Source organism: Macaca mulatta, chromosome 1 (assembly GCF_049350105.2).
Source record: "Macaca mulatta isolate MMU2019108-1 chromosome 1, T2T-MMU8v2.0, whole genome shotgun sequence".
Lineage (NCBI taxonomy): Eukaryota > Metazoa > Chordata > Mammalia > Primates > Cercopithecidae > Macaca > Macaca mulatta.
The window spans coordinates 54,881,352-54,901,164 of record NC_133406.1 but is presented as its reverse complement, the minus strand read 5'-3'; the positions used below and the strand labels follow the sequence as shown (position 1 = coordinate 54,901,164).

The 19,813-nt window shown below is 34.4% G+C and overlaps 1 protein-coding gene across 2 annotated transcripts in view; it reads right to left on the bottom strand.

Annotated features, from left to right (window-relative positions):
• Positions 1-12,105, bottom strand: part of CRB1 (crumbs cell polarity complex component 1) — a 207,904-nt gene extending 195,799 nt beyond the window's left edge. For both annotated transcript variants that reach the window (XM_001110912.5, XM_001110878.5), the window contains exon 1: positions 11,869-12,105. In XM_001110912.5, the coding sequence (XP_001110912.3) occupies positions 11,869-11,938 (70 nt within the window). In that variant the 5' untranslated portion in view covers positions 11,939-12,105. The remainder of the gene's footprint in view (positions 1-11,868) is intronic.
• Between the last annotated feature and the right edge of the window lie 7,708 nt (positions 12,106-19,813).

Genomic DNA, 19,813 nt, shown 5'->3' with positions numbered 1-19,813 from the left:
TTCTCTTCATAAAGCCAAAAGTCTGGATGCAGAGTTTCCATGCTGTATCTATAAAAGGCTATTTAATTCAGAAGGACCAAAAGTTTTAAATTGTCCATGGTCTTATGAATAATGACATTGGTTTTTCCAAATTCTGACCTTGTGATATGGTTCTGTGAAAACTACTCACATTAAAAAATAATTTAAGCATCTAAATCAACAATTCAGTGGCTTTACTTGTGCACTCCAAGCCTTAGATATCTCTGCAAAATAGAAATAATAAAATTTTCATCACAAGGTTTGAATTAAATGAGATAAACTTGTAAAAACATTCAGCCTAATGTCTGACATAGAGAAACTGGGTAACAGAGATTAGTTGTATCTGGTAGGCAAGGAAAGCATGAATCATAGACTACTCTAATTTAAAAAAAAACTTTTAGAGATGTATTATCTCCAAAAACAAAGAATATGAGAATAAAAGGGTAGGGAGCAGTGGGCTGCTTTCACTATTGACATTGAGTCCCTCTATATAGACACAATTGCATATTTCCCCGCCTACAGAAAAAACTACGTTTATGCAAACTTTGCCTTAGTTCTAGAGCTATTCTGAACTTCAAGCAGTTCATATAGCTAGCCTGCTAGCTGAAGCAGCTGAGCAGAAAGAATTAAACAGCACATATATTTCCTGATTTCAGTTGCTCCACAGAGGGGTTGTTAAAAAAAAAAAAAGCCAGAAAACAAAGAAAGTTTTGATATAATGAGGTTAGTGAAGAGAACGCAATTTATATTTACATCTATAATTGAGTTTATAATTACAGAAAGTAATGCTTTAATTATTTTATGATTACTTTAGGATAAATTGTAGAAATACAGTTGATACTATAATGGGTAGGCTGTGAAGGCTTCTTTTAAGGATCCTAGTCTGTGAAAGTATTAAGTAGCTCCTTGCAATACTGTGTTTGATGTAATTTTCAGGCACTGATACATAAAATGTAAAGCTTTACATTTCATTTTTCATTTCATTTTCCTTACCCAACCTCTGGTATAGGTGCTAACGATAAGTGAAATGAGGTTAGAGAGAAATAGGAATTCCTAATCTACAAACTATGTATGCTGTTTGCCGAATCTAAGTTGACCTTAACCTCAAAATATAACTACTTTCATTAGGGCTAATAATTTCGAAGCAAGCTTGATTATATTTTCTTCCGGAAAACATTTCTTCATAGATAAGACTAGTTTTATTTTTCAGAATAAAATTTCTACCTCTATCTACATGTGAAAATAGTAGCCAGATCCATGCACAGACTTCTGACATCATTTTAAAAAGTAAGATGATTTTCTTAGGCAAAAATGTCTGTACAGCCTTTTCACACATGCCCACCCCACTAGAGTGTACATGCCTGGAGAACAGTGGACCTTGCTCATTTTAACTGCTTAATATATAGTTGCTGAAATAATATTTTTGTCAAGTCTTTTAAATTTCTAATATTTATTTTAATGGTTATTTAAAGAAATTTGTTATAAATTGATCCCTGGAAGCTGGAAAGAAGAAAAAAGATGGAGTAGAAAACATTATTTGTTCCAAATATTTTACGCCTGAATATGGACTTTAGTCCATTGATGTCAGGCTTAGCCACATGAGCTGCTTTTGTTAATGAAAGGTGAGCCAAACTGAGGTATGTCAAAGCGAAGCTGAAGCTTTTAAGAGCTATTATATACTTCCTCCATTACCCTTTTCCCTCTGCCATTAAAACAGCATTCTCTAAAGGGGATTGCCCCTTCAGATTGTGTCCTAAAATGAATGTCTTAATCTATTTAGGCTGCCAAAACAAACTATCATAGACTAAGTGGCTTTATAAACAAGAAAATTTTTGTTGTCGTTCTTGTTTTGGAGGCTGGGAAGTCCTAGGTCAAAGCACCAGCAGATATGGGGTCTGTCCAGGGCCAACTTTCTGGTTCATAGGTAGAGGGCCATCTTCTCCATGTGTCCGCACATGGTGGAAGGAGTAAGGAATGTCTCTTTTACAAGGGCACTAATTCCATGTGTGAGGCCTCCACCCTTGTGACCTAATCCCCTACCAAAGGCCCCACCCACTAATACCACCGCTTTGGAGATTAGGGCTTCAATATATATATTCATTTGAGGAGAGGGAACAAACATTCACTATAGCAATGAACCATACAAATGAGGCAGAGCTGCAGCCAACTTGCACGCAATATGTGGTGGGAACAAGATATGCACCTTGTTGTTTTAACACTAAGACTCTGGGTTTGTTTTTTGTTGCAATATAACCTAGTGGAAGCTGGATCATGTAGAGTGAGGTCACTAAAAACACTCTGCTCATCAATGTCTACTATTCAATTAGAATAATCATGAAATCATAAAATGTAGGTCTTGAAAAAATGTGGTAATTAGATAATATAACCCCCTCACTTTACAAGTGAGAAATTAGAGACCTAGAAAGTTTAAATGATGCATTTATAGATACATAACTAATTGTGGGCCAGAGCCAGAATCTGGATTCACTGACACTACTCATTTAAAAATTAATGCTGAATATAAATATTTATTCTTCAGCTATATTAAAAGAATAATGGATAAGGAAAATTAAAGACAGAAACACAATAATAAGAATGCATCACCTGTGTGAAAAAGTTATTGCGGCAAACCAACAACTGATTATTTCAATGGTGTTGCTTAATTTGTTGAGGTAATTTCATTTTCTCTCCTTGTATTCAAAACTACAAATTTGAGACCATCTGACCAGACATAATTACTTGTTGTACAGAGCTGGTCTCTGTGCAAAGCAAACTGAATTGTGTTGAGATTGAACCATAAACTCAGCCTCATTAGCACTCTGCTCTCACTAATTTGCCTAAAGTAAAATAAGTATTTAAAGGTTCCAAGAATTCAGAATGTAGAGAAAAGAGTCATCCATCTGGGAATTATCAGGACAATTACGTGGAGAACCAAAAGGACTACACAATGAGGTTAATCTAGGTTACATATCAGTCATTCCTGCCTTGGCAGATTTAGTCACAAGAGTGGGATAGTGGTTGAAATTATAAACATTTTACTTTGAAAAAATTTTAAAGGTAGAATGAAAACTTTTATTATTTAGGACTAACGGTTTTTTTGGAAAAAAAAAAAAAAGCAAAAAAAACCTCCCAAACCCTGATTTATAGTGTTTGCCAAATTCCGTGATGAAATTACTTCCAGTGTGGCTGATTTTAAGCCACCAACGCTTTAATAACTGGCCTCTTAAATTCCTCAGTGTTTATCTTTTGGAATAAATAAGCTGATGTGAGCTTGTGGGAGGTTTAGAATCTGACAAACTTGGTTTAAATCTTAGTTGTATTCCCTTGTAGCTGTGTTTTTAGTACATACCCTAGGCTGTCATTTGCTTAAGGTGTCCTAATGGGCTTAATAGCTACTATGTAGTATTGTAAGAATGAGAAATATGTATTGATTGTAAGAATGAGAGATACTTATAGTAAAACTCCTGACACCTTTCCTAATTTGCCCTGTTTTACTCAATCCACTTCAGTTATGTTGGACAGTTTACAGTATCTCAAACACTATAGGCACACTCCTGTTTCAGGGTCTTTGCACTTGCTATTTTCTTTGTCAAAATATTATTCACTGTGATATCCTCACGGTCTAGCTGCTCTCTGCTACTCTTATTTTGCTTTCTTCTATAGCACTTTTTTTCAGCTCACAATTACATGATTTACTTATTTATTTGGTTTTGTCTGTCTTACGCCACTGAAGTACAAATTTCACAGTATCAAGGATTGTGGTCTCTTCTGTTCACTACTGCACCCTTGGAGCCTAGAACATTGTCAGATATATAGACTTACGGCCCTCAATAAATATGTATTGGATAAATCAGTAAATAAAAAAACTACGGAAAAAAAAGTAAATTTTAATATTTGTTAATTGTCCTATCTTAAGGCTAGGGACAACTAACTTTACCTTGGTTACCTCTAAAATCAGTAAAATTTATGTTCCAGCCAAACCATTCAACTCCAAATAGTCATGCTAATGGGATACAGCATGACTGTATCTCATACTGCTGTATTCCATACTATTGTTATTAAAAGTACACTGCCTTGGATTTTGCTTTTAATAGAACTCTTCTGAAGACAAAAACCAGGAAATATAGGACAATCTACTTAACATGTTGCATCGAAACTTTGAAGGAATCACTACTTTTCATTAAACTAGGAAGACACTAGATGACAGATAAAGAGTGCTAACCATAGCAACCAATGTGATCTAATACTAGATGACTGAGTACCTTCTTCCTTTCAGAAATTTTACTGTTTATTGTTAAGGCAAAAATATGTAAATAAAATAAAAGATGATATTTTATTAATAAACACAACAAATAACACATGCAGAGTAAAATAACTTGCAATCACTTTTTGAATCAATAATAAAGCAAAGTAATCTTTTGGTGCCCTAAGTAAGAGTGCAGTTTGTGAAAAAAGTAGGTTAAAGAATTGAACATTCAAATATGGAAGACAGCTAAACTGTTTGTCATGAGGAAATATGAAAGCATGTTTACACCTAAATCTAGTGCTATTTTACATATTGATCAGACTCTAAGTTAATTTCATAGGGCAAATTTACATAGGAGGAAATTTCTGAACACTTAATTCAAAGTGAAAGGCTGAATATTTAAAAGGTAGGGACAGTGTAAAGAAGGGGAAAAAGAAGAGAACAATGTGGGCACATTGTTTAGCATAATCTTTCTTCTACCACATGTTAATACAAGGATATCTATATCATGTTTCTTGAAACATAACAACTATTTACTCCACAAATATTTATTGAGCACTTAAACTATGTTAAAAAAATCCATTGTAAACCAATTTTACCCAATAAAAGTGGTATTAACCAAGTATTTTTTTTAATCACATATCGGAGTTTTATTCATAGTAGATGTTTTAGGTTGAATTGTGTCCCCAAGTTATGTCAGAGTCCTAACCCTCAGTACCTGTGAATGTGCCCTTATTTGCAAATAGGGTTTTTGCAGATGAAATCAAGTTAAGATGGGATCATTAGGGTAAATGTACTCCAACATGACTGATATCCTTAGAAGAAGACTAGAAGAGAGGTAGACAGATAAAGTGAGAACATCATGTGATGATAGTGGCAAGACTAGAGTGATGCAGCTGCAAGCTAAGAAACACCCAGGACTGAATGACACCACTGGAAGCCAGGAAAAGGCAGGTAAGGATTCCAAGTGGAGTCTCAGAGGGAGCAAGGTGTTTCTAACCTTTGATTTCAGACTTTAGCCTCCAGAGCTATGAGAGAATAAATTTATGTTGCTTTAAGCTACCCAGTTTGTAGTACTGTTACAGTAGCCCTAGGAAACTAATACAATAGCCCCAAAGTGAAAGCAACAAAGGTGTCCTTCAGTAGGTGAATGTTTAGGCAAACTGTGGTACATCTATATAATGGAATATTATTCAGTAATAAAAAGAAAGGAACTATCAAGTCACAAAAGCACATGGAGGAAACTTAAATAAATAAATTTGGATATGTGAAAGAAACTCATCCAAAAAGGCTACATATTATATGATTCCAATTTTATAACATCCTATAAAAGACAAAATTATAGAGACATAGAATTATCAGTGTCTGCCAGAGGATCAAGGGTGCAGAGAAGCAGCACAGGAGAGTTTTAGAATAGTAATTATTCTGCATAATACTTTAATGGTGCATTTGCCAAAATGTACAGAATTTTACAGTACAAAGAGTCAATCCAATTGCATGCAAATTTAGAAAATCATTTAGGAAATCAAAGAAATCCCAAGAAGTAATTCAGACTTTGACACAACAATCTAACTGCATTACAAATGTATGAAATAATCTCACAGAAGGGGTTGGGGAAAAACTGTTCACCTAAATAGTTTTGGAAACAAGACTCTGAAAAACTAAAAACAAAAGGAAATAGGTATAAGTACTGTACTCAAACAGATAAAGTTGTTTCCCATAGGAGTATGGGTTAACAGTCTAATACTGCTATATATGTATACTGAATTTAAACAAGTGAATAAATGGCAGATAGTGGAAATCAGGTTTCTTACTGTTGGAACTGGAATTTATAGACAAGCAAGGGGAGACAGCTAGAATGATCCATGTGAAAATGGAGTTAGAGGCATCAATATGAACTCATATTTGGCTTAATACAGACAAGCACAGATTTACATGTAGAGATATTTATAGAAACATGTATATACATAGACTAGTACACAGACATATTTCTGTGCTCTTTCAGCTGAGATTGCCTAAAAGACCTGACACCCCAGCAGCAACAAGCACACCTGACATCCAGATCTTGGTTTGGGTTACCATTCTCTAATAAAAGGAAACAGGGCTCCTTGGAGAAATGGTGGTTTATGGTAGGATTGGGTCAGGAAATACACAAGATCAGTCTGAAACAGACTGTAGCACCAGAAAGGAAGAAAATCCTTTTTAAAAAAGCACCCCACATTGATGGGGAGTATGTCAAAAGAAAATAGGAGTCAACTGAAAAGAACTCCCACAGGCCAAAGCTGGAACAATTTGAGTAACAAAATAAAGTAGTATTGAATTATAACCCAGAGTATAAAATAAATGTCAATAAATTCATACTGATACAAATAAACCATTGAATAAATAAATAAATGAAAGAGAAGAGCCAGATCTCCTATGCAGAAGAATTTCAAATAATTTATGTAAATTTTTCCCTCCAGGAGAGTGATCATAACTCCAAACTTCTTAAGTGTGGGCTAATATAGTGACTTCCTTTTTTAAGAGTACAGTATGGAGAAGAATAAAAGATAACTTTACAGTTACCAGAGAAACCTGATAACATCACCTCCCAGGTGATTAAGGTCAATATCAGCAGTCACATATCATGTTGAGTGTATAAATCATTGATAATATTATTGATATGATGTTATGAGGATAACCCTTTGCCTTTGTGGTCTTCATTCTAATAGCCTATAACTCCAGTTTCACCATGAGGAAAACGTAAAACTAACCTCAATATTGGGAGAATCTGTAAAATACCTGGCCAGAACTCAAAACCTTCAAGGTCACCAAAAACAAGGAAGGCCTGAGGAACTGTCACAGCCAAGAGGAACCTCAAAATACAAGACAGCAAAATGTACTGTGATATCTTGGATGGGATACTAGAACAGTGAAAGCACGTCAGGTAATATCTAAGGAAATTTACATAAACTACTTAGGTGAACAGTTTTTTTTCACAACCCCTCTGTGAGATTATTTCATACATTTATAATGCAGTTAGATTGTTGTGTCAAAGTCTGAATTACTTCTTGGGATTTCCTTGATTTCCTAAATGATTTTCTAAATTTGCATGCAACTGGGTAGACTCTTTGTACTGTAAAATTCTGTACATTTTGACAAATGTACCATTAAAGTATTATGCAGAATAATTACTATTCTAAAAGTCCCCTGTGCTTCTTCTCTGCAGTCTTGATTCTCTGGCAGCCACTGATAATTCTTCTATAGTTTTCTCTTTTAGAGGATGTTATAAAATTGGAATCATACAATATGTAGCCTTTTTGGACGAGCTTCTTTCACATAGCAATATTTATTTAAGGTTCCTCCATGTGCTTTTGTGACTTGATGGTTCATTTCTTTTTATAACTGAATAATATTCCACTATATAGATGTACCACAATTTGCTTAAACACTCACTCTAACTTTTTTTGTCCATTTGAATTTCAGTATTTGATATTGTGAGACCACGAATTATAATTTTTGAAAATCATCAATGATGAAAAAGAAAGCATACAATTCTCTAGAAAATCTCATTTGCCTAAGAGAAGTATCTAACAAAAGAAGCCAGAGTTAATTCTGCTGTGTGATGTAGGAAACCCTGGGTAACCTTCACGGAGTAGTGACGATTTTATTGTAAACTGATGAGATTATTTCACTTATGAAGAAGCAAAAGGATACCTTTTTCTCACACTAATAATTAGGTAGGCACTTTACAAAATGCTGCTGCAAGGATATTAACTTACACAGTGAAGATCAAAGTTTTCAATGTTTCTACACACGTAGAATTTTAAGAGTATGTGATTACTTCCTAATGATTAACATCAACCTTCTCTGACCTATTAAGCAAATTCAGTTAGTTCTTATTTAATCTCTATTTGTTCTTCATTCTTTTAGGTATATTAGAAAGTACTTTTTAAAATAACTCCATTCAAATCAATTACTTAACAATTGTTAATGGTTTTTAGAAGACTGGATGCTACCCTAAATTCTTTAACATTGTTCTAGTAACTCTAAAGTAGTTTTGTCCAACCACATTTTATTTACATGTTGTGATCATACTTTAAATGTAGATAAAAACAGTTACTTTCAAATTAATCCAGATGTGGCATTTACATTGAAAATATTCAGTTTTCCCCCAAATATAAAGGACTAGAGACATAGACATTACTTTTCTAATTCATGGCATGGTTGTTTCTTTAAAACTCTTCAGGACAGATTCATACATTGAGGTCCCAAAAAGAGTTTATTATAAAGTACTCTCATTATTTAAGACAGTCTCCGAATAATGGATCACAGGAGAGTCTCCCTCTAATAAGTTTCTCTTTTAATACATCAGAAGCAAAAAATAATAGCTCTTCTTGAATTATTAAAATTTAGTTGGTCCCACACATTAGAACCAGTTTTGCAAAATCATGGAACAGGTATGAAAACAATCAGGACACATTCATTGCCACTCCAAGTTAGGAGAATGTCTACCTGCTCAGGAACAGAAAGTGAATGTCACTTCCTGCACTCTGCTCTAATATTCCTCATGTCACATGTCCTCAACTGGAAGGACATAAAGGTTGATGAAAACAAAAACAGCATTCCCCTGGTAGCTAAGCAAGGCAGAACTTTAGATACAAAATACAGTATGGAACTGGAGGTGATTATTGTCTCTTAAATTTAAGGGAACATATTTCAAAGTTCAAAGGAAGAATCATTGATTCCTTCAACTAATATGATATTAATAACTGAAATTTATTTATCCCTTTCTTTTTATTTCTTGAGACAGGATGTAGCCCTTTTGCCAGGCTGGAGTGCAGTGGCAGGATCACGCTCACAGTAGCCTCGACCTCCCTGTCTCAAGCGATCCTCCCGACTCAGCCTCCTGAGTAGCCGTGACTACAGGCACATATCACAATGCCCCGTTAATTTTTTATATTTTTTTTGTAGAAATGAGGTCTTGTTATGTTGCCTAGGCTGGTCTTGAACTAAGCTTAAGTGATCTCGTTTCAGCCTCTCAAAGTGCTGGAATTACAGGCTTGAGCCACCGTACCTGGATAATGGACATTTCTTTGTTTGCTATTATGTTCCAAGCAGTGTCTTAAACCCCTTATGCATTATCACTTCATGGGAGTAACTACATGTAAGTTACTCCAGAGCCAGATCTCCAGGTTCACATTCCAGATCCACCATTCACTAGCAGTATGGCCTTGGACAAATTAATAAACCTCTATGTGCCTCAGTTTTTTCAGCTGCAAAATGGAATTAATAATAAATTCTACTTGACAGGGTTATTATGTGTGTAAGAGTGAACAACAGTTATAAAGCTCATATTGTTTCTCTTTTCTCCTAAATAATCTCGTTGAAGAGAAAGATTTTATATTTAACTATAGTTTATATTTAACTATAGTTATTTTTAATATAGTTTATATTTAAATATAGTTTATATTTAAATTTAAAGTTTAAATATAAATTTTATATTATAAATATAAAGTTTATATTATATTTAAATATAGTTTATATTTAACTATTCTGATGATTCCTAGCATCATTATGTAGTAGGTTCCTAATAAAGATTTATTGTGTAGGTCAGAACTTCTGGTCACCTGTATTTGAAATGAAGAGCTAATTAAATTATAGGTTCCCAGGATCTACTATAAAGACACTAAGTACCTGGGGCTAGACTTGAGAGGCTACACATTTTAACCAGGCATTCCAGCTGTCTGAGTTGCCTCAAAGTTTGAGATACACTGGTATAGTGACTTGAATCTTTGTTTCATCTTCTATAAAATGTGAATTACTATAATAGTATCTATCTTATAGGGTTGTTACAAGAAGTAAATTACATATAGGAGATAGAAAATGCTTAACACAATGTCAGCAATTTTTACTACTATATATTATGTTATTCACTTGTCTGGAACACAGAATTTATGTCAAGAATACTAGGTGATAAGAGTAGAAAGGAAGGCTGATGCTAGATAGCTGAATGTTTTAAAGTCAGGTAGGAAAGAAAAACTCAACTAACAAGGTCTAAATTACATGTTTTGATTGGGAAGGCAATATGATTATATCTTGCCAACAAATATATTAACACAGACAAAAGTCTACCTACTTAAAAGCTGAAGAAAATGAGACTTCAAATTTACTTTTTTAAATGAGTAACAATACTGTGCTGGAGAACAAATCAAATAATTACAAAGTATTTAGAATCTATCAAAATTACCTACTCAAAGAGAGCAAAAACAAATGATGTATATGTAAGTATCAATTCATAGTCATTATCTTTTTAATTAAAGATATCACATATTCATTTCCTTTAAAACAAACTGCAGCAAACTGTAGGAATTTTCATATATATTGCATTGAATGACAAAGCTCTTTGCCATAAAACACACCATAAAGTCACTTCACATTCATCTTATGTCTTATTTTTCTCCCTTTTTCTTCCTAACTGCACAACTAAACACAGCACTTCTCTTCCTCATTCCTCATTACCTGGGGCTCACATTAAGTTTCAAGGAGGGTAGATAACTATTTAAATAACAACTCCTTAACAAATATATCTCTGAAAAAATTCCTTTGTGCCTGTGTGTTGCAGTCACGTATCTTACTGATCATTTGTTTAAAGTTTGAGTTGGTTTTTCTGTACCTGCCATCAGCTACCTACCCATAGCATTTACTTTTTTCTTCACTCAGTCTCTAATATATGTTCAACTGTAAACCGTACAAGTAACAATCTCACTGGTGCAGCCACAGAAGGTGACCCAGATTACACAACACTGTGTGCTAATGCCAAGTTGTCTTGTTCAACGGCAGCTGCTCTATGCTTTGCCTTATTGATATTCAGATTCAACAGACACAAATCACATGGCCCCTTTGACAAGCACACACTCTCCCTGTCTTCGTTTTAAACGTGTTCAATAGCTACTGTCCTTCATAAACACACTGCTGGGGCCATTTGGTCTCCTCTGATTTTCTATCCTGCCATAGAACTGACAAGATTATCTCAGAAACATTGCTCTTGTTTCTATTTGGGGAAGTTTGTGGAAAATAATATCTTCATTTATAAAACAGAAACACATAACAGTAAAAGCCCATTTCTCTGGTGAAAGAAACACTTTGAACCATTACTCTCTGGGAAACATTGAGACTATCTCCTTGATTATGAGAGCAAATGTTGCAATACAGAGTTATTTAAAAGTGAAGATAAATATATAGTACATGGGAATAAAATGAAATATAGCTTATGAATAACTTCCTTTTAAAGGATATCAATCAGTAAGGGCTAAATCTATTTTGTAAAAGTGTAAACACAACAAAATATCTTCTCGTCTATGTGACCATTTCATTCTCCAGCTCACTACTACAAAGAAATTTCTGTACCTGAATACCTACTGGAAATCATAGAATCTTAAAATTGACTGTTCACATTAACTGGTATCACTGATTTCTTTAACACATGACACTTAAAAAAACAAATAAAAACTTCCTTTTTAGCATTGTATTTTATAGAACATGTAACATTATCCATTGTTTGTAAGAAATACAATAAGCCAGAAATAAACCAGGAAAAAATGCCCAAAGTGGGAAATGCTTACTTTTTATGTAGATGAGCAGTGAAAAACTGAGGTAGAAGATGAGAAGGTAGTTAATATTCTTAAGTGCCATGGTCTTATTTACAGAACATCCTCTGGTGTGTTGCTGGTGGTCTGGTCCCAATCCGGCTCCTGATCCCTGTCTGTCTCAGAGAGGAGCGGGTGCCTCAGAATCCCCAGGTGCCATCTCTGTCCCACCCCACTTACAGCTCCTTCACAGAAAACACAGGGACTTAGATTCAAAAAGCAGTTTGTGCTTCTTAGCATCACTTACACCAGAGGATGGGGTGATTTTTCAAACCTGGTGCAGATTTTTTCAGGCTGGATTGGATTCATTTCCCCCCTCAAGCCTTTGCTATGAGTTTTTTTCTGTTAATGCTGTCTCCTCAAAAGGGCCTACATTGGGATAGTGTCTTCAATCGATCTCAATAGATGGATTAATTTCTGATAACTGTCTTGCCACATAATTATGATCTGGCAACTTTTAACGGAATACCGTATGTTCTTGTATATTTACTTTCATCTTCAGAACACAATTCACAGACAAGTAATCTTTTCTGTTCATAAATTATATTCCCACAACTCAGATTTCTGTTGTTTATAAGTTGGGCCAAGACAGAATAAAACTTAAACTATTGCATAAAATGAACAGAGTTCTGGAGATTATTCAGGGCTAGATCTTGTCCATAAGCCCAGAGCTCATTTTATTCTTGGTTCATGAAATTATATGCTCTGGGATTTCTTGAGCTTTTGTTTTACTATAATTGATGAATGTAAACATGTTTGCTTATTTAAAAAATACACTTGTTTTAAATACAACGATATTTTCTCAGATTAAATTGTTGAAGTCCTTAAAATTATATTTTTATTAGACACCATGAAAACATCCATTAATTAAAATCAGAATGCTTTATTTTCTAATTGATGTTAGTGCTAGTACAGAGCCTTTTCCCATTGTTAAAACTATTCACTTTTACTCTTTAAAATGCAATTTCTATGGCTGATTTTTACAAAGCTTTATAAATCTGCCAGATGTTTAACTATATAACATATATTTTGAAGTCTTTATGTTTTCTGCCCATGTCTCTAATATCTTGATAGTCAGCTTAATGGTTTTTATTAACATTATTCTCTCACATACTCACAGATTTACTTGCTAAAATAGGGTTTATCCTTTTAAAATTATTTAATTTTTATAGAATTCATGACAATTATTATTTTTAAAGATTTTTTCCTCCTCTCATGCAAATAATTTAACTTGGGCAATTTAACAATAAGAGCAAAAGAATTTCAGGTTACAGAAGCATTATTAACTCCCTACTCTAATCCCTGTGTTTTGTCAACTGGAGAATTGAGAAGCAGAGCAATTATTCTGTGTGCTCAGAGTCTGGTGGGTCACTATCAACATTAGGACCAGAGTCTTCCCATGATTTCTAGAACATTAGTTCTTCAATAAATCTTGTGAAGTCTCTTTTCATCTTTATTCCTATGTGTTCTTTCATGCCTTTTGCAACAATACCATTCTGGGACATCTACACACTGAACCAACTTGATCTCCATTCGTCCTAAAGAGGCCTCCACAATGAACCCCAAGACTAAGGAATTTATAACATGTAAGGCCAATTGATAGACTGGAAAAAAAAGTGAATAGACTCAGGTAAAAAATCTGATGGTATTAGAAAGCCTTCTGTTAGGGTGTGTTTATGAGTGTCACAATCAAAGAAACAAAGAAAATTAGTTTTTCAAAAGACAAAAGTGTCAATGAAAATAAGTAGTTGAGAGAATATGTTATACAAAGAATGGTTATAGGAATTATATACATGGAGTTTGAATATAAAAAATTAAGTGGATATAGCCATTATAAAAATGAGTCAATGGGTACCATGTGTCAGATTTGGGCTAGTCAGGAATTCCTTTAGAAAAAAGAAGTAGTATTTACGTTGATTTTCAAGCATAAGTATGGGTATGCTGTAGTCTAAGGTTTCCCCGCTTCCCAAATTCACATGTTGAAACCTAATCCCCAATGTGATAGTATCAAGAGGTGGGGAGTTTTGAAAGGTGATTAGGCCTAACCTTCATGAATGGGATTACTGCCCTTATAAAAGAAGCCTGAGGGAGTTTATTTGCCCCGGCACCACATGAGGACACACAGAAGGAACCTTCTAAGAGGAACAGGCCTTTGGCAGCTACCAAATTTGCTGGTACCTTGATGTTGCTCTTCTCAGTCTCCAAAATTATAAGAAATCAATTTCTGTTATTAAAAATTACCCAGTCTAAATTTTGTTATAGCAGCATGAAGAAACTAGGGGTATAAGAAATAAATAGGGCAAGACTGAAGTGTAAGAGTTTTACAGGAAAAGGATATTATATAGGAATAGAGGCCTAAAGCAGTTGGGCAAATCAAGAAACTAGAAATATTCTGATATTGCAGAAACGTAGGTGTGAAGAGATGTCAGGAAATAAGACTCAGCAAATCCACAAAATCAAGCAAGTTTAATTTTCAATATGAGGAAAGCACACCATTAATAGGTTTTAAGTAGTGAATTCACATACTCAGAGTTGTGTTTAGAAAGACAAATCTAGCAGCAATGTAGCAATGGTTGGAAAAGGGCAGATGGAAAGCACAGAAACCAGTGAGAAAAGGATATTGCTGTTGTCCACAAGAGAGATGATAAGTGACTGAACTAAAGCAGAGACAGTGGGGATGATAAAACAAAACAAAACAGCAATAAACTAGATATATCTAAAGACATATAGAGAATAAGGCAACATGAAAACTAATTTTATCAGGTATTGAGTTTTGGCATTTGGGATATTATTAATGTCATTCATAAAAATGAAGAATATAGATAAGGGCACCTATACAAGGAACAGCAAAAACCATCCTTCCCAAGTAAGAAATATGTAAGTGAGCTCAACAGCAATAAAGTAAAATAACCAATTGAGATAGACAATTCTTGACTTTTGGAATGGAGAGAGAGAAAGAGAGAGAGAGAAGGGAGGGAGGGAAGGAACAAAGGAAAGAAAAGGAAGGAAAGAGGGAGGAAGGAAGGAAGGAAGGAAGGAAGGAAGGAAGGAAGGAAGGAAGGAAGGACAAAAGGAAAGAAAAAAGCAGGAGAGAGGGAGGAAGGGAAGAAAGAAGGAAATAAAGAAAAGAGCAGGCCGGGCGCGGTGGCTCAAGCCTGTAATCCCAGCACTTTGGGAGGGCGAGGCGGGCGGATCACAAGGTCAGGAGATCGAGACCACAGTGAAACCCCGTCTCTACTAAAAATACAAAAAATTAGCCGGGCGCGGTGGCGGGCGCCTGTAGTCCCAGCTACTCGGGAGGCTGAGGCAGGAGAATGGCGGGAACCCGGGAGGCGGAGCTTGCAGTGAGCCGAGATCGCGCCACTGCACTCTAGCCTGGGCAACAGCGTGAGACTCCGTCTCAAAAAAAAAAAAAAAAAGAAAAGAGCAGTTCAGAAATAAGAAATCAATGAGAACTGAGATGAAACTAAACTCTCATGTGGAAATGCTACAATTCACAGTTCACAAATGGTTCCCATGGAAGCCAACCTCTACCAAAGATGAGCTCACACAGCTTAAAACTATGAATCAAACTAGAAACCCACTGCCATGGCAGACATTGGACACAATGAATGGGAACATTCACACTCAAAAGATTCATGATAATGGAGCTAACTTAAGGGATTATAAAATAACACTTTGTTAAGATACAGAAAAAAAGTATCACAGAAAATAAGTGGTTGAGAAAATATGTTATACAAAGAATGCACTGTTCTGGCCGGGCATGGTGGCTCACACCTGTATTCCCAGCACTTTGGGAGGCCGAGGCGGGTGGATCACCTGAGGTCAGGAGATTGAGACCATCCTGGTCAACATGGTGAAACTCTGTCTCTACTAAAAAAATACAAAAGTTAGCTAGGCGTGGTAGCAGCCACCGTAATCCTAGCTACTCAGGAGGCTGAGACATGAGAATCCTTTGAACCTGGGAGGTGGAGATTGCAGTGAGCCAAGATCATGCCACTGCACTCCAGTCTGGCTGGCAGAGTGAGACTTTGTCTCAAAAAAAAAAAAAAAAGAAAGAAAGAAAAAGAAAAAAAAAAGAATGCACTGTTCTTATGTACTGTTCATGGGTAAATTAGTACAACCTTTATGGAAAACAATAAGGAAATTACTCAAATGACTTAAAATAGAACTATCATTTGATCCAGTAATCCCATTACTGTGTAACTACCCAAAAGAAAAGGAATCATTACATGAAAAAGATACCTGTACTTGTATGTTTAATGCAGTACTATTCACAACAGCAAAGAAATGTCCATCAGTGGATGATTGGATAAAGAAAATACGGTCTACATATATAACACAATGGAACACAATTCAGCCATAAAAAATGAAATCATGTATTTTACAGCAACATGGATGGAACTGGAACCCATTATCTGAAGGAAAACAACTTAGACACAGAAACACAAATAATGCATGTTCTCACTTATAAATGGGAGCTAAATAATGTGTACACATAGATGCAGAGTGTGAAATGATAGACGATGGAGACTTGGAAGGTTGAGGGGGTTGGAGGAGGGACAGATGATGACAAGTTACTTAATGGGTGTAAAGTACATTGGTGATGGATACACTAAAAGCCTAAACTTCACTGCTCTGCAATATGTCCATGTGACAAATTGTGCCTTTTAAATATATGCAAATAAAAATTTTCAAGGGATGAAAGAATGCATTTATTTTATAAAACAAGAACAAGACATGATAAAAATGATTGGGCCTATTTGAAAATAAACTGAAGATAAATTCTAAAAATAAAAAAGTCATTAAAACTTTTTGAAAAATTTAACTAGTAACTTAAATAGTAGATGACACTACAATAAACTAAACAGAAGATCTGAAGTTTTTTTTAGAATAGATCAATGTGAGATAAGGAATTGGTGAAAAAGAATGAACAGTAAAGAGACATAGAAAATAGAACAGAAAGTTGTATCTCAGAAGCGAGGAAAAAATTGGGAGAAGGTAAGTACCAAGAACTAATGGACTAGAGTTTTCAGATATGAAAAAATATGACTTCTCCAATTTAGAAAAGCTCACTGAATCCCTAGCAAATATTACATTTAAATTGCAACAAAATAATTACCACAAAAGCAAAAATTGACAATTGGGACCTAATTAAACCAAAGAGCTCTGCAAAGCAAAAGAAACTATCATCAGAGTGAACAATCTACAGAATGGGAGAAAATTTTTGCAAACTATGCATCCAGCAAAGGTCCTGTAATTCTCCAGAATCTGTAAGGAACTTAATCAGTTCAATAAGCAAAAAATAACCCATTAAAAAGTGGGCAAAAGACATGAACAGACACTTCTCAAAAGAAGACATATAAGAAGCCAATAAACATGTAACAAAATGCTCAACATCACTGATCATCAGAGAAATGCAAATCAAAACTACAATGAGATGCCATCTCACACCAGTTCGAAAGAATATTTTTTTTTTTAAGTCAAAAAACAACAGATGCTGGTGAGGCTGTAGATAAAGGGAACACTTACACACTGTTGATGGGAATGTAAATTAGTTCAGCCACTGTGAAAAGCTGTTTGAAGATTTCTCAAAGAACTTAAAACAGAAATACCATTTGATCTAGCAATACCATTTCTGGGTATATACCCGAAGGAAAATAAATCATTCTACAAAAAATACACATGCAACCATGTGTTCATTAGAGCACTATTCACAATAGCAAAGACATGGAATCAACCTAGGGTCCCATCAACGGTGGATTGGATAAAGTAAATGTGATACACAAACAAGACGGAATACTTTGTAGCCATAAAAAAACAAAATCGCGTCCTTTGCAAGAACATGGATGCAGCTGCAGGCCATTATCCTAAGCAAAATGATGCAGGAAGAGAAAAATCAAATGCCGCATGTTCTCACTTATAAGTGGGAGCTAAATATTGGGTACACATAGACATAAAGATGGGAACAATACACACTGAGGACTACTGCTGAGAAGAAGTGGGTGAAGGGCTGAAAACTATCTATTGGGTGCTATGCTCACTACCTGGGCAACAGGATCATGCATACCTCAAACCTCAGTGTCACACAATATACCCATGTAACATATCTGTACATGTACCTCCAGTATCTAAAAGTTAAATTTTTAAAAAAAGAAAAATAAAAACATACAGTGCAGTAAAATAAGCAAAATAAAATCTTAAAAGTCAGCATTTGTCGTTAAAGTCTAAAATGTTTACGGTAGAGCAATAATCAAAATGATGAAAGACTTTTCATGAATAAATTAGGTGCCATAAAACAAAGAAAGTAGGAGAAGAGGAAGATTTATAGATAAAAATAGAAGGTACAGTTTTAAAATACATTCAATTTGAGCTGTCTATTCAAAACCAACTGGAGATCCAGAACGCAGTAGGTTCTGGAGATACAATTTCAGAATGTAGGACAGCTGTTCTTATTGGTGGAAATTCTTGATGCCATATTAATGTACAAGCATTTGTTTGTTTTACACATACTATACAAAAGGTATATTATATATACACCTGCTATATATCAGACACTAGAGTCATCATCAGTAATTTGCATGTTTAAGACAGGGTCATCACCCTTGTTGAATTAAACTCTGGTGAGCAGATGCAGTCTTCTGAGGAGAAAAGTACTTTATCTCCCAGTTCCTTGATATTCAAAATTGATCTAATAAGGGTACAAAGATTTATCTTCAGTTCAGTTCTGTGTATTATAGATTCTTTTACACACATCATCTCACTTAATACAGCATCTCCACAAAGTAGATTAAGTTAACCCTAATTGCCAATGGTAAAGAAGAGATTGAGAGACCCAAGTTACCTGTATAATAAGTGCTGCAGTTCAGATTCACACCCAACTTGCTTATTCCAATGTTCTTAATTATTGTTATAATGGTATTTATTGTTAATTACATAATTATAAATGTATTCTTGTGAAAAACCCCAAATATTAGGATAAAGGATCTTTGATAAACAACAATCCCACACTCCTCTCCAGAAGTAATCATTGTTATTTGTTAATGAATATCATTTTATACCACTCTCTGCTACAGTTTGATAAATACATAGATGATGGATAGATGATGTATAGATGAATAGAGACATAAATATTATTTTGCTTCTTTTCTTAAATAATGGTATGATACTCTATGTATTATTCTGCAACTTGCTTTTCTCATTAAACAGTGTGTCTTGAAGATTTCGGCATTTAACTCACATACTTTTTAATGCCACATGGCATTTCATAGTATACATGTGCTATAGTTTAATGATTTCATTTTTCTGGGCATCAATGTTTCAAATTTACTTTACGTAAACAATGATTAATAAAAATCATTTTCACACCTGTTTGTTTAAATGCATAAGAGTTTCTCTAGGGTAAACGCTAAAATTTACCTTAGGCAAATACAGAAATTTTGAGGATAAATTTTGAAGCTGGCTATTGGGTATGTAAAGGTATATCATATTATTTATTCTATGTTTGTATAGATTTTTTTAAATTAATTACAACAAACTTGAAATTTTAAATTTGCATATTTTTCTTATTTAGAAAAATTGAGCATCTTTTAGCATTTGTATTTACTCCTCAATGATTTGCCAACTCATATCATATTCACGTTTCTATCAACTCTTTAAGAATTTTTATTTAGTTAGTTGTAGCATTTATTTATAAAGGTTTGATCTTAATTCTTAGTCTGCTATAAATGTTGAAAATGTTTCTTCTCAGTAGTTTCATTTTCTCTTAAAGTTTATAGTTTTTCTTTATACTATTTGATTTTGAAAATTTTTTATGACTTTTATTTTTGTGTTATTAAAGAAGGCTTTTTTTCTCATCAGGCTTACTAACACAGGGATTCCCATTGAGTTTTATTCCAAATTTTATTTTAAAAATTTAAAA